This window comes from Platalea leucorodia (genome assembly GCF_965183815.1).
Source record: "Platalea leucorodia genome assembly, chromosome: Z".
Taxonomy (NCBI): Eukaryota; Metazoa; Chordata; class Aves; order Pelecaniformes; family Threskiornithidae; genus Platalea; species Platalea leucorodia.
Window position 1 is genome coordinate 88245936 of NC_138858.1, and position 11753 is coordinate 88257688.

The 11753-nt window shown below is 48.5% G+C and overlaps 2 protein-coding genes across 2 annotated transcripts; both read left to right on the forward strand.

Moving 5' to 3' along the window:
• The first annotated feature begins 110 nt into the window (after window positions 1-110).
• Window positions 111-3513, forward strand: LOC309602313 (proliferating cell nuclear antigen). Its single transcript, XM_082335803.1, has 6 exons — window positions 111-938; window positions 1441-1538; window positions 1952-2019; window positions 2201-2395; window positions 2700-2823; window positions 2949-3513. The coding sequence occupies exons 1-6, from the start codon at window positions 718-720 to the stop codon at window positions 3029-3031; spliced, it is 789 nt and encodes a 262-aa protein (XP_082191929.1). The 5' UTR covers window positions 111-717; the 3' UTR covers window positions 3032-3513.
• Window positions 3514-6111: 2598 nt separating this feature from the next.
• Window positions 6112-11410, forward strand: TMEM230 (transmembrane protein 230). The gene is made up of 4 exons (XM_082337434.1): window positions 6112-6268; window positions 8497-8624; window positions 9104-9226; window positions 10151-11410. The coding sequence occupies exons 2-4, from the start codon at window positions 8526-8528 to the stop codon at window positions 10289-10291; spliced, it is 363 nt and encodes a 120-aa protein (XP_082193560.1). The 5' UTR covers window positions 6112-6268; window positions 8497-8525; the 3' UTR covers window positions 10292-11410.
• The last annotated feature ends 343 nt before the right edge of the window (window positions 11411-11753 follow it).

The window sequence follows — 11753 nt, forward strand, 5'->3', positions numbered from 1 at the left end:
AATCGGCGGGGCGGGATGGAGGCGGGGGCGGGGCTCGCCCAGCTCTGGCTCCGCCCAGGTGTACCCGGATGTGCGCCCCCCCGCCCGCCGGCGCCATGATGGGTGGGGGTAACTGCGTAGGGGAAGCATCGCGCTCGGGGGAGCCCCGGTCGCGGGGAGTTTTGGGGCGCTGGCAGAACCATGACGGATTTATGTTAAAGAGGAGACTGTCGCTGGTTTTCACTCAGGCCTGGAGTTCCTGTCAGGAACTGGCGTCTTGAGGAGAGACGCGCCGAGCTGTCCCTACGGACAGGCCCTGTGGTGCAGGCGGAGGACGGGCTGCAGGGATCAGGGAGTTCCCCGCGCAGCCGGGGCGCGGGGCGAGCGCCGCCTCCCGGTGTCGCCGTCCCCGCTAGGCCCCGCCGGCCATCGGCGCGCGGCGAGGCGGGACGCGGGCTCGCGCCAGGGAGGGGGTGCAACCCGCTTGCTGATTGGCTCCCGCCGGGCGAGGGGGCGGGATTAAGGGGAGAAGCGGCGCCGGTATTGGTCGGAGAGCGGGGGACACCTGTCACGTGAGCGTGGACAGGGTTTCGCCGAGGGAGGGGAGGGCCGCTGGCGATTGGCTGCGGTGCGGCGGTGGGCGGGGCGCGCGGGGGGTATAAAAGGGGGCGCCTTGGCGGGCGGCGGCGGTCAGTGGCGCTCCCCGGCCTGCGCGTGGTGCCGCCCCTTGGTGCCAGGATGTTCGAGGCGCGGCTGGTGCAGGGCTCGGTGCTCAAGCGGGTGCTGGAGGCCCTCAAGGACCTCATCACCGAGGCCTGCTGGGACCTGGGCTCGGGCGGCATCAGCCTGCAGAGCATGGACTCCTCGCACGTCTCCCTGGTGCAGCTGACGCTGCGCTCCGAGGGCTTCGACACCTACCGCTGCGACCGCAACATCGCCATGGGTGTCAACCTCTCCAGGTGCCGGCGGCGGCGGCGGGACCTCCCCGGGCGCTGGGACGGGGGTGGGGGAGCGGGCCCGGGCCTGAGGCGCGGGGGGAGCGGGGGCCGCCGGGGAAGGGGGTGTGTGAGGGGGAGATGCGGGGCGAGGGCCGCCTTCGCCCCCGCCGTCGCTGGGGAGCGGCTCCCGGGGCGGGTGGGGGTCGTTCGGGCCCCTTCTCGGCCCTTCCCCCATTCTCTTCATAGCTCTCGCGCCGTTTTTCGCGGCGCGCTGACGTCACTGCCGGCGCCGAGCGCGCGGCGCGCCGTGGCGGGAAAGCCTGGCGGGGGGGAGCAGGGGAGGCCGAGGGCCGTCCGCCATGGCCCGGGCCCCGCCGCCCTGGGAGCGGCCCCAGCTCTGCCCCGCTGCCCCCGCGGGTGCCGGCCGCGCCCGGCGGGCCCTGCCTCCTCACCCTGCCGCGGGCGCGCGTTCCTGCTCTGCCTGCTCGGAGTCCTGTGAGTGACCCACCTCTTCCCCCCCCAGCATGTCCAAAATACTGAAGTGTGCCGGAAACGAAGACATCATAACTCTCCGAGCAGAAGACAATGCGGATACGTTGGCTCTAGTGTTTGAAGCACCAAGTGAGTGTTAGATTTGAACTAAGTGGCCGCCGTGACTTTTCAGGTAGTCATAGACCGAGCTGATGCTGGGACAGGGGGAAGCAGGAAGAAATACTTAGAAATGGGAGGGGTCACTTGGTGCTTAAACTCTTGAAACACTCTGGAGATGTAAGCTTCGTCAACTTGACCAATACTTTCTTTCTAAGAGAAAGACTCTTCCTTAGGCCACATACAGATGCCCTTGGCAGGTTCCTGTCCTCTTACAGCCTACAAAAGGCTGTTTGGGTCACTATCAGATTTCTAGCTCTAATTAAACAAGGTGGATCTTATTGTCATGATTGAGGTGGTTTTACTTGGGGGGGAGGGGGCAAAACTTAAATTCAGGATGATAACTTCTTGGACACACTTGGTCAAACTATGCTTTGTTTCCTTAGATCAGGAGAAGGTTTCTGATTATGAGATGAAGTTAATGGATCTTGATGTGGAACAGCTTGGAATTCCAGTAAGTAGTGGCTTGAATGACTGACTACGCTGTCTCTTAGGTATGGGTGTTTTCCCATGTTCACATCAGACTTAGTTTGAGCGTGTAACATTAATTTCCTTTGGAAAGATTACACAAATTCAAGTGTAGTGACTACACCAAGCTTCTTGGTAGAAGTTTGATTGTGACGCTTCCTTCGCAGGAACAAGAATACAGTTGTGTAGTGAAAATGCCTTCTGCTGAATTCGCACGCATCTGTAGAGATCTCAGCCACATCGGTGATGCAGTTGTCATCTCCTGTGCAAAAGATGGCGTGAAATTTTCAGCTAACGGAGAGCTGGGAAATGGAAACATCAAGCTGTCACAGACCAGTAACGTGGATAAAGAGGAAGAAGCTGTAAGTTAAGCCTTCATGGCTACTGTGGTGTCTTCAGTGTTGAGGTTCCTACTAATATGACTAATTCTCTGACCTATTGGGGGCTAAACCTGGGTCACTGGATCGTGTGTTTCTCTGGTTTATAGATTAGAGGCAACAAATGGTTGCCAACTTCAGGTCCTTTCCCCTGGGGCCTGCAAGCAGTGCTCCGCAGAACAGAGCGAGGAGTAGCGCTGACTGCCTTTGCATGAGATATCTGAATTATTTGAGAGAACTTGCTGCAGATTGCATTTCTTGAAGTCTAACCTGGCTGATGGTTTTCTAGGTTACAATAGAGATGAATGAACCAGTCCAATTGACCTTTGCTCTGAGGTACTTGAACTTTTTTACCAAAGCCACTCCCCTGTCACCGACAGTAACGCTCAGCATGTCTGCAGATGTTCCTCTTGGTAAGTAGAAGCAGCTCTACTTGAAAAATCTTGTAGAACGCTGCCACGTTAGAACTGCATTAAGAACTCTTGACTGAACGGCTTTTCTGAAGAGCCTTCTGAATACTGTTTTTTCTTTTTCCCAGTTGTGGAGTACAAGATTGCGGATATGGGACACTTAAAATACTACCTGGCTCCAAAGATCGAAGACCAACAAGAAGGCTCTTAATTGGAGTAGGACTGAGGGGGGAGAGCTGGTCAGCTCTTCGGAGAGGACAGCTGACTTGGGGAAGGAAGTGGTGGTGTTAGCAATTTCAGTGCATTGGAGCACCCCATGAGCACTGTTAGGCATGTTGTGTAGATACCTCTGTAAATATTTTTCAACTGACTGTTTTGCTATACTGGTGTCATTGGAAATAGGAAATTTTGTTTCTTCTAGTCTATTCTTGTACTTCCAATAATCTCTTAGATGCTGTCTTAAGGTGAAATATCTTGCTCCTCTCAACTTGTGCTAGAGAAGGGGTGCCATATTTAACTTGAGTAAAGATGATGTTTCCTAGAGTTTCGCCTGTGGAGCTGTAGTTGACTAGGGTTGCTGTTCAATTATACCACGAGTTTATTTGACCTTACTTCATTTATTTTTTGAAGCTGGTATTCTAACTGAAACTTGGAAAATGGAAATAAAGAATATAATTTCATGGGTTTTATCCTTTTTAAATGTGGGTGGATGAATTTGTGCTTTGTCAAACCGTGCTAATCTACCCTAGTTGCCTTTTCAAAGGAACTGCAAGAGGCAGGCTTGTGCTTTCTTGCACTGGAGTCTTCTGCTTGGATCATTTAGATGTGTTGAAATGGAGGGGCATGGTTACTGTTTGAATAACTAATCAGACTGTGATGCTGTTTCCTTTTAAACGGAGGAGGTTTGTGAAACAGGTTTTCCTTAAAATGCATTAGCTTTGGCAGGGGCCAGAGCTGCCTCTAGCAGGGACTGTTCCTCTGGCTGTTGCTCTGGCTCTCGGTGAAGTCAGAGTGCAGGCACATGCTGCGGTCTGGTAGTGAATGGAAATTCCTTGGTCTGATGGCAAACTGTGTGAACCCTTCCTGCTTTTGGCTCTGCTGTTCCTGGCTTATTGATGTTGAGCTGCTCCTCAACAGGACTGTGCACGTTGCATTCACTGGGTGCCTGTCTCACACTTTACACGCAAGTGTAGTGCACTCGCCTGTGCCACCAGCAACTCCTCTCTTAATTGAGGATATTTGTAATCATGTTCATATTTATTGTTGAAGATACAAGGTTTACAGCATGTTGCACCCCGAAGGTTTGATCATGAAAAAGATGTGAAAACAGTTTCAGGCAGCTACTGGGTTTTTTTTCTTCGCTTACTGCATTGCCCCAGCTAGCCATAAATCCTTACCCTCTGTCTGGAACCTCGGTGACTCCACTCGGTCGCAAATGAAGAAATGCAGTTGGCTTGATCAGCGCTGTGCGGTAAGTAGTACCCGCAGGCTCCTAAGTGCTGCAGGTATGCCTGTGTTTTTTAGGAGGCTGCGTGCTTCCCACCAGTGAGCCACATGGGAGTATCTTGAGCATAAACTGCCCGTAAATTTGACAGTTGGAAAACCCAACTGATGGAGCAGAGGAGTTTCACAAGGTGGCAGTACTGATTAAGAAATTATGCTGTGTCGGAATCATAGAATCAGAATTGTCAAGGTTGGAAAAGACCCTTAAGATCATAGAGTCCAACTGTCAACCTATCGCTGCCAAGTCCATCACTAAACCATGTCCTCAAGCACCGTATCTATCCGTTCTTTAAACACCTCCAGGGATGGGGACTCAACCACTGCCCTGGGCAGCCTGTGCCAGTGCCTGACAGCCCTCTCAGTGAAGAAGTTTTTCCTAATATCTAACCTAATATCCAACCTAAACCTCCCCTGGTGCAGCTTGAGGCCGTTTCCTCATCGTGATAGCAACTGGTCCCTGCTCAGAGCCTGGGGGACAGGGTTTCTTGGTGCCCTTGCCCTTGATTCCTTGATTTTCAGCTCCTATATTGAGCTTTGTCCTGTGTCTCCAGAGCATACCCCATTTATTCTCTTGAACTGTCTTACCTTGCCGATTAATTCAGTACCTTTAAGAAAACGCCTCAAAAGCAAGATACTTAAGTGCCCTCAAGTTTTTCAGCAATTGCCGAGTTATTGCCCAGAACAGTAGTAATGGATACCTTAGGTAACCAGGAGGCTTTTTGCGTTCCAAATGTGATGCTTCTCAGATTGGATCGCCACTGTGGTACCCACAACTGCAGCAAGTAAGGATGTGCTTCAGCAAAGAATCAAAAGATTCGTGATGTTGAAATAGGGAAGGATTCTGGTTTTCAATGATGTGCATAAAGCTGGGCTAGCGATTGTAGCAGAAGATTTTTGGTGCAACCTCCTGCTGTAGTGGGGATTACCAAACTTGTGCTACTCTACTCATAAACATATTGTAAAAATAAGCCAAATGGTTTAATTGCTTATTTTTACAGCTGTAATGACCAAATTGAGTAGCCTCATGTTGTAAGAAACATCCTTTAACATAAGTATCTATGCACTTGTGTTTTGACTTGCATACTGTCTGCTTTCTGGATAAATCCTTGAAGCTGAATGTTTACTTTGCCATTGTTGTACCCAAATAATCAAAATTAAGATGTTCCTTTTTAAAAAAAAACAAAACAAAACACACCGGGGAGGCTTAGTAAATGCTGTCTGTGTTTCTCCGTGTTTGAGAGAGTGAGCCTTTGCAGTTTATATTTCGACTTTCTTGCCAAGAAGAAAAAAAATAAGAAAGTGGGAGGGAGAATTCTTTGAAACTTAAGGAGATTAGGCTTTTCAGGCTCTAAACCCATTGTGTATTTTATTAACTTACGGGAACTGGAACCATGGCAATTCCTGCAGTTTCCCTGTCTGGAGCAGCTGGATGAAGCAGATCCCCAGCTTTGTGTCATCTGATGTGTTCATACGGGTCCAGGCGATGGAAATAATTTTCTGGCTATAGCTTGTCTGTCACATACTTAGCCCTAATGGAGGGCTGTGCCGTGTCTGATGGTTTAATTGTGCCCAGATCTTCCTTTAGAAAATGAACTTTATTATAAATATGTGTAGGAGTGATGTGTATGAACACGCTCTCTCGTTAACCATCTACGAATACAGCCCTGAAATGACAGATGAGCTCCGGGGGGGTCTCGCGAGACGCGGGCCTGGGGGACCAGGACGTGCTCCGTGCCAGCCCGCCCAAGGACGCTGTGATTCCAGCTGCTGATCTGGAGCGCGGGGCTGAAAATAACCCAGCGGAGCTGAGTCAGCCAGCGGCTGCTGCCATAACCTGGAAGGAGATGACCGTCATCAGGAATAAACTTCCTGGGTTGCTCTGAGGCCCGAGCGGCGCGGAAGAGGAGCGGCAGCGGGAGAGATGGGTTTGATCAGCAGATAGTGGGTAACCGCCTTTCTGTGTTTTTTATTAATGTTTCGGAGCCGGGCGAGGCAGGGGGTGCAGCCTGCAGCTTTGGGGTAGGTCCCAGACATGTTGTGAACTTCCTCTGTAGCAGCAGAGAAACCATTTCGGGTCTGGAGGAGGGGGGCTGGCCGTTTACCATGTTAGGTGTGAGTTTGAGCTCCCGAAAGGGCAAGAAATTACATTCCCCTGCCTTCCTTATTCTGGGGCAGAGAGGATAGAAAAATATATTGCTCTTATTTAGGGGATAAACAGGATTTTAGCTTGAAATGCCATGTTTGCGTTTACTGGCAAGCTCCCCTTGTGAGCCTGCGCTCTACCCTGGAAGCCTTCCCCCAGGCAGCGCAGGTTCTGACGGCAGCGCACCGCGTTAGAAAACTTCCATCACAAGCGTGATTTGCCATTTATTTGCCTCTCAAAGAGCACAGCACTGAACTTGTTTCTGATCCTGAACCAATGTAGAGCACACGGAGAGTGAAGCTTAGCGGACTTGAACCTGGCCCTTAAGCATGAGGTCTGAGAGATGGTTTGGGTTTTTTGCATTTGTCCTTAATAGCCTCTTTCTTGTTGGTAAGCAGGGTAATGGGAGGGCAGGACAACTTATGCAAGTGTAAATTGGATATAATTCCTAGGAAGCCACTAGGAATAGCCTGGTAAATAATGGGACAGTCACTAAGAAGTCCTGTGGTACCTGAGAGTAAAATGGGGCAGAGTCAGGAAATCTGACACATTTCAGATGCGCTGATTTCTTCTGGCTTCTTCCCCTCCCGCACATCTGCCCCTTGGGCATGTGGGAAGCCTTGGGGGTATTTGAGTACTGTGACCTGAAAAACATAGATGTGTAAGGAGCTGAGGATGTGAGTGTTACCTCCCTGTAGGTGCGTGATATTCCCATTATTGATGGGGCTAAAATGTTTTGTCTGTGCCTGGGTTTTGCTACAAAAAAAAAAAAAAATCAAGAAGTTCAAGTTAAAGGTTTAAGATCAGAGGGTGTTGGGTGTTTTTTATAAAAGTCAAATTTACTGCAGGAGGAACAAACCTGATGGCAGGGGAACGTGCCAGTGATTAGCAAGAGGGAGACAAAGGATTTAAGTTCAAGTGGAGACTGAATATTTTGAGGAGATGCTGTTACCTCAGATGCCAAATAGTGTTATGGAAAAAGCATCTTTGTCGCTTTCTGTTGGAACAGTTGGGAAAAGCACTTTTCTTTATTCCATACTTTCTCAGAAAATAAAGCTATGGAAGTTGGAGAGTGTGGGAAGCCTGTTTTCTGCCTCACTTCTGGGAATCGTAGCCCTGGGCTGCAGTGCAGGTTCAAGGCTGCGGGCGAGCGGACACCTAACACATAGGTCCTGCTGGGAGCAGTTGTCAGGCCCTGTTAAATGGCTCCGCAGTGAGTCAGGGATGTGTTGGCAGGTCGGATCCAGGCTTCAGCTCCTGAGAAGTTGGGCTCCAAGGCGCAGAAGAAAGCTGGCTCTGCCCCTCTCCCGGGGACTGTCGCTGCTGGCAGCAAAACCACAGGGCTCGGCTCCGTGGTGTGGTACAGCCCTGGTGTTGCTGAAAGCTCCACCCTGAACACTGTGTCCCCTGCAGCTGGACAGACGAGTGACCTATGCTTTTTAGCTCCTTGCTGTTTTTTTGGTTACCTCATCCACTAACCACTCCATCCCCTTGTCATGTTCCCTCTGAGTCATGACTTGAGCTGTCTCGGGAATGACAGGTCCATTTCATTCTAGTTTCTAGTAGTGGTTTTGGGGGTTTGTTTTCCAAAATGGAACTATTGCGAAATATCCGGCTGGTTGAAAAGCTGCTTTGTTTAATTCTGGTTTGGGTTTATTTGCTACCGTCCCTGTTTAGAAATAGCTGGACCTCAGACATCTCCCTGCTGGAAGTGTGATCTTGTGAAATGAGAGCTGGTTTATACATTCTGTATTATTCTGCAACTTGTATTTTGTTTTAAACACAAGTTCTACCTCAGTTTGCTTTCAAATATTGGCAAACCCTGTTGCAGCTATATTCATGCTTTTGTATTTTAGGCTTAAATACAAAGCTTTGTTTGAAAAAATTTAATTTATGAAAAAGAACAAAGATGCCTTTTGGTTAGTACAAGCTTGACACTTGTTTCTCTTAAGTAACTTGTTCCATGTCTCAGACTCTATCATCCAGTTTGCTCTCATTTTTTTTTTCTTGCTCTTTTCTTTGTTTTCCAGGTTCTAGCTGATGCCCAGGCTTCTTTGTAATGATGCCGTCGCGTACAAATCTGACTGCTGGGATTCCCAGTAGCAAAGTCAAATATTCCAAGCTCTCCAGCACTGATGATGGATATATTGACCTGCAGGTAAAAAGTGGGGAAGAAAGCCTCTTTCTGCTGCTGCTCTGACTGTGAACTACTAGGAGAGACTGCTACAGCTTTGCATGTGCATGGGAGGCTGCTTTTTTTGTTCATCTCCAGTAGAGCAGCCTCAGCTCAGAAAGGTACAAAGCCAGCTGCAAGCCACCACTTCAGCCCTTCTCCAGAAAGCCTGTGGAGCTTAACTGGAAACAAGATTGCTTGTTTAATAGGGTCAGATGTGTTTCTTTGGAGGGAGGTGATAAATCGGAGCAGATCTGGAAGCAATGGGTGTAAGCGCTGGCTCAGACACAGGGTCTCCATGGGCAGGATTCCTCGCAGAAGGGCCATTAGAGCCCTGCAGCAGAGCTGCTGCAACAGTTTGTCCCGTGTCATCTCTGCCAGCTGTGGGATTCGCATCTCTGCCATGGTGGAAGGGGAACTGTGTTGAGTTAAGCTGTTTAATATTTGGGTTTTTTTTCATCCAGTTCAAGAAGAGCCCACCAAAAATCCCCTACAAGGCAATTGCACTGGCTATTGTCCTCTTCATGATCGGGACCTTCCTCATTATCATAGGAGCCCTCCTCTTGGCAGGATACATTAGCAAAGGCGTAAGTGGTTTGATCACACATCTGTTAGAGTTTTGCATTGCTTGACCGTTCCTCAAAGCCTGCCGTGAACCATCATGTTCAGTGTAAAGATTCAGAGCAAAAGTCCTTCAAGCAAGAAAGTAATTCCTTCCACTGCCTTGCTGGTCTTTGACAGCCCTATTTCTCTGGCAGCAAAGCCCTCTGTCTCCAGTTTGCAAGTCTGGAGCAGGTTCATAGCTGGATTGGAGGTCTGCCAGGGAAGGCAGAGTTCCTCTGTCCTCCCTGGGGTACAGTTTCATTGTAATGCTACATCCCTGCAGTGGTCAGCTTGCTGTCCTGGAAAAACTTCATGCTGGGATGATCACTCTTCTAGTGAAGATCATCCGGTGACTTCTGTAGGAGATACCAGATGGCTATATAGGACACAGCACCACTTTTCTCATATCTCTGTATTTATGATCCATTGAAAGGGGATCTGTTGTTTGCAGTTGACTTGGTGCTCCTCTCTGGCACACTTCTTTTACCTTGTGCTGTACGGAATTGCTTTGCAGATGGCAGCTGCTGCTTATCGTTGTGGAAACAGCAGCATTTTGGCTGTATCGGAAGCAGTCCAGGCACAGATAGGAGAGCTCGCTCTCTGCCAAGCATGCAGCACCCAGCCTGTGGCTGGCAGTTTTGTAATGTGATTACTGTTAGAAGGAGCCACCCCTCCTACCCAAAGGAGAAGTTGACTTGAGGGTTTCCTATGGCAAGGAGGAGATGCCAGGGAGAGGACTTAGAGCTCAGCCTGAAGAAAATGGAGATATTTCTGATTTAAGAGGAATTTTTATTTTTGTTAGCTAGCCAGGCCTTAGGGATGAATAGTTGAGGCAGGACTTGAGAAAAAGGAAAGACAACACTCCCCCAGATCTCTTCTTACTGCACTTGCATCTCTCTTCTCTGCAGGGAACGGACCGTGCTATCCCCGTGCTCATCATTGGGATCCTCGTGTTTCTCCCAGGCTTCTACCACCTGCGTATTGCATACTATGCTTCCAAAGGCTACCGTGGCTATTCCTATGATGATATCCCAGATTTTGATGATTGAACAATGTGTTTAATTGCATTGTAATTAGGTTGGCAGTAAGAGCTGTTAGTTACCCTGGATATCAAGGGGGCCTGTAAAATTCTAGATGAAGTATATCAGTCACAAGATGCCAGTTCCTGGTTTTGAGGTGTTGCAGGTTTTTCAGTTGGGGGGGTGGGGGCTCGAACATGGAATTGACCAAAAGGATTGCAACATTAGGTGGGAAGAACATGTGATTTGTTGTATTTTTCCTCTTTTTGGTTACATAATGCTGGTTGCTTGTAAGAAGTTCTTCTTGGGCAAGGCAATTCTAGCAATTTTCCAAAAACAGATGAGCCAGTTTCAGCAGCAAAGATATGTTTCTTCTGTTTTATAGAGTTTACTTTAGTTTTCAGTGAGATTGTGGTTATCATTGGGTTTACCTCTGCAGACAAACACCATAGTTAAATTCTCCTTTTTCTCTCTGTCCATCAGAAATGCTTCCAACCTACTTGTCCTGTGCTTGTCTGGAGTAACAAAGTCAGATATCTGTGTACAAGAGGGGGAAAACTGCACTTGCACGAAATAACTTACATATAGTGCATTGCTACGCAACTCCTCTGGTCAGACTGACCAAGCTTATTTACTCAGCAAATACATTCTTCAGAAGCAAGCTGTTTCCCACGCCACTGTTACTTTTGGCAAAATCTGCTTATCCTTTAAAAGGACTGTTATTGGATTTTGCTTATTTTAAACAAACCGAATGGATACAGGGAGAAGAATCGGAATCCGGACCAAGACTCAAGTGTCTAAATACAAAAAAAAAAAAATATCTTGATTTTGGCTAGTGTGGATATTGGAGACACTTGAATTCCAGCTGCCTGTATGCATATTTGGAAGCATTTTGTCCTTGTGCACAACTCCCTAGACCAGTAAAAAGAAAGTCTCTGTATAGTTTGTACTGAATAAATCCCATTTGTATTGTTTTGCTAGTTTCAGTGATATGTTATTCAGGGCAAACAGACTGGTAGCTCTATTTTATGTAAAATAAAAAATGTCTCCTGAAGTGGGAATGAACTTGGTGTCCTGGAGAGCAAGTATGTGACAAGTAGCGATGCAAGTAGATGTATTTAATATGAATAAACTTCACTATATTCTGTGTACAAATCTTTAGCTTGTCTTTTTCACGGTCGGAGATCTCAGCGTGCACTAAAAACTGTTCTGGGCAACCAGATTAAGGCTTCAGCTGAATCTGCTGTTGCCTACTGCTTCCAATTGCTAATGTAGTCACTCCAGTCAGCATTAGGTTTTGCTGAGCCAGCAGCTTTGGAACAGCTCCATCTGCTCTCCAGGACCCTCAGCTGGCTTTGGGGCAGACCTGGGATTGCCCTCTGTAGTGCGGCAATCCAGAATCCCCTGGGTGCGGCAGGAAAACATGCTGCTTCAGAAGGTCGGGATTGGCTTTTTGAACCTCTCATGCAGTCCTTATTAAATGTGGAAAGAC

Coding starts and splice junctions, on each gene's coding strand:
- LOC309602313 (XM_082335803.1), top strand. CDS start 718: ATGTTCGAGGCGCGGCTGGTGCAGGGCTCGGTGCTCAAGCGGGTGCTG. Junction 2,396..2,699: donor TGGATAAAGAGGAAGAAGCT/GTAAGTTAAGCC, acceptor ATGGTTTTCTAG/GTTACAATAGAGATGAATGA. Junction 2,824..2,948: donor GTCTGCAGATGTTCCTCTTG/GTAAGTAGAAGC, acceptor TCTTTTTCCCAG/TTGTGGAGTACAAGATTGCG.
- TMEM230 (XM_082337434.1), top strand. CDS start 8,526: ATGATGCCGTCGCGTACAAATCTGACTGCTGGGATTCCCAGTAGCAAA. Junction 8,625..9,103: donor ATGGATATATTGACCTGCAG/GTAAAAAGTGGG, acceptor TTTTTCATCCAG/TTCAAGAAGAGCCCACCAAA. Junction 9,227..10,150: donor CAGGATACATTAGCAAAGGC/GTAAGTGGTTTG, acceptor TCTTCTCTGCAG/GGAACGGACCGTGCTATCCC.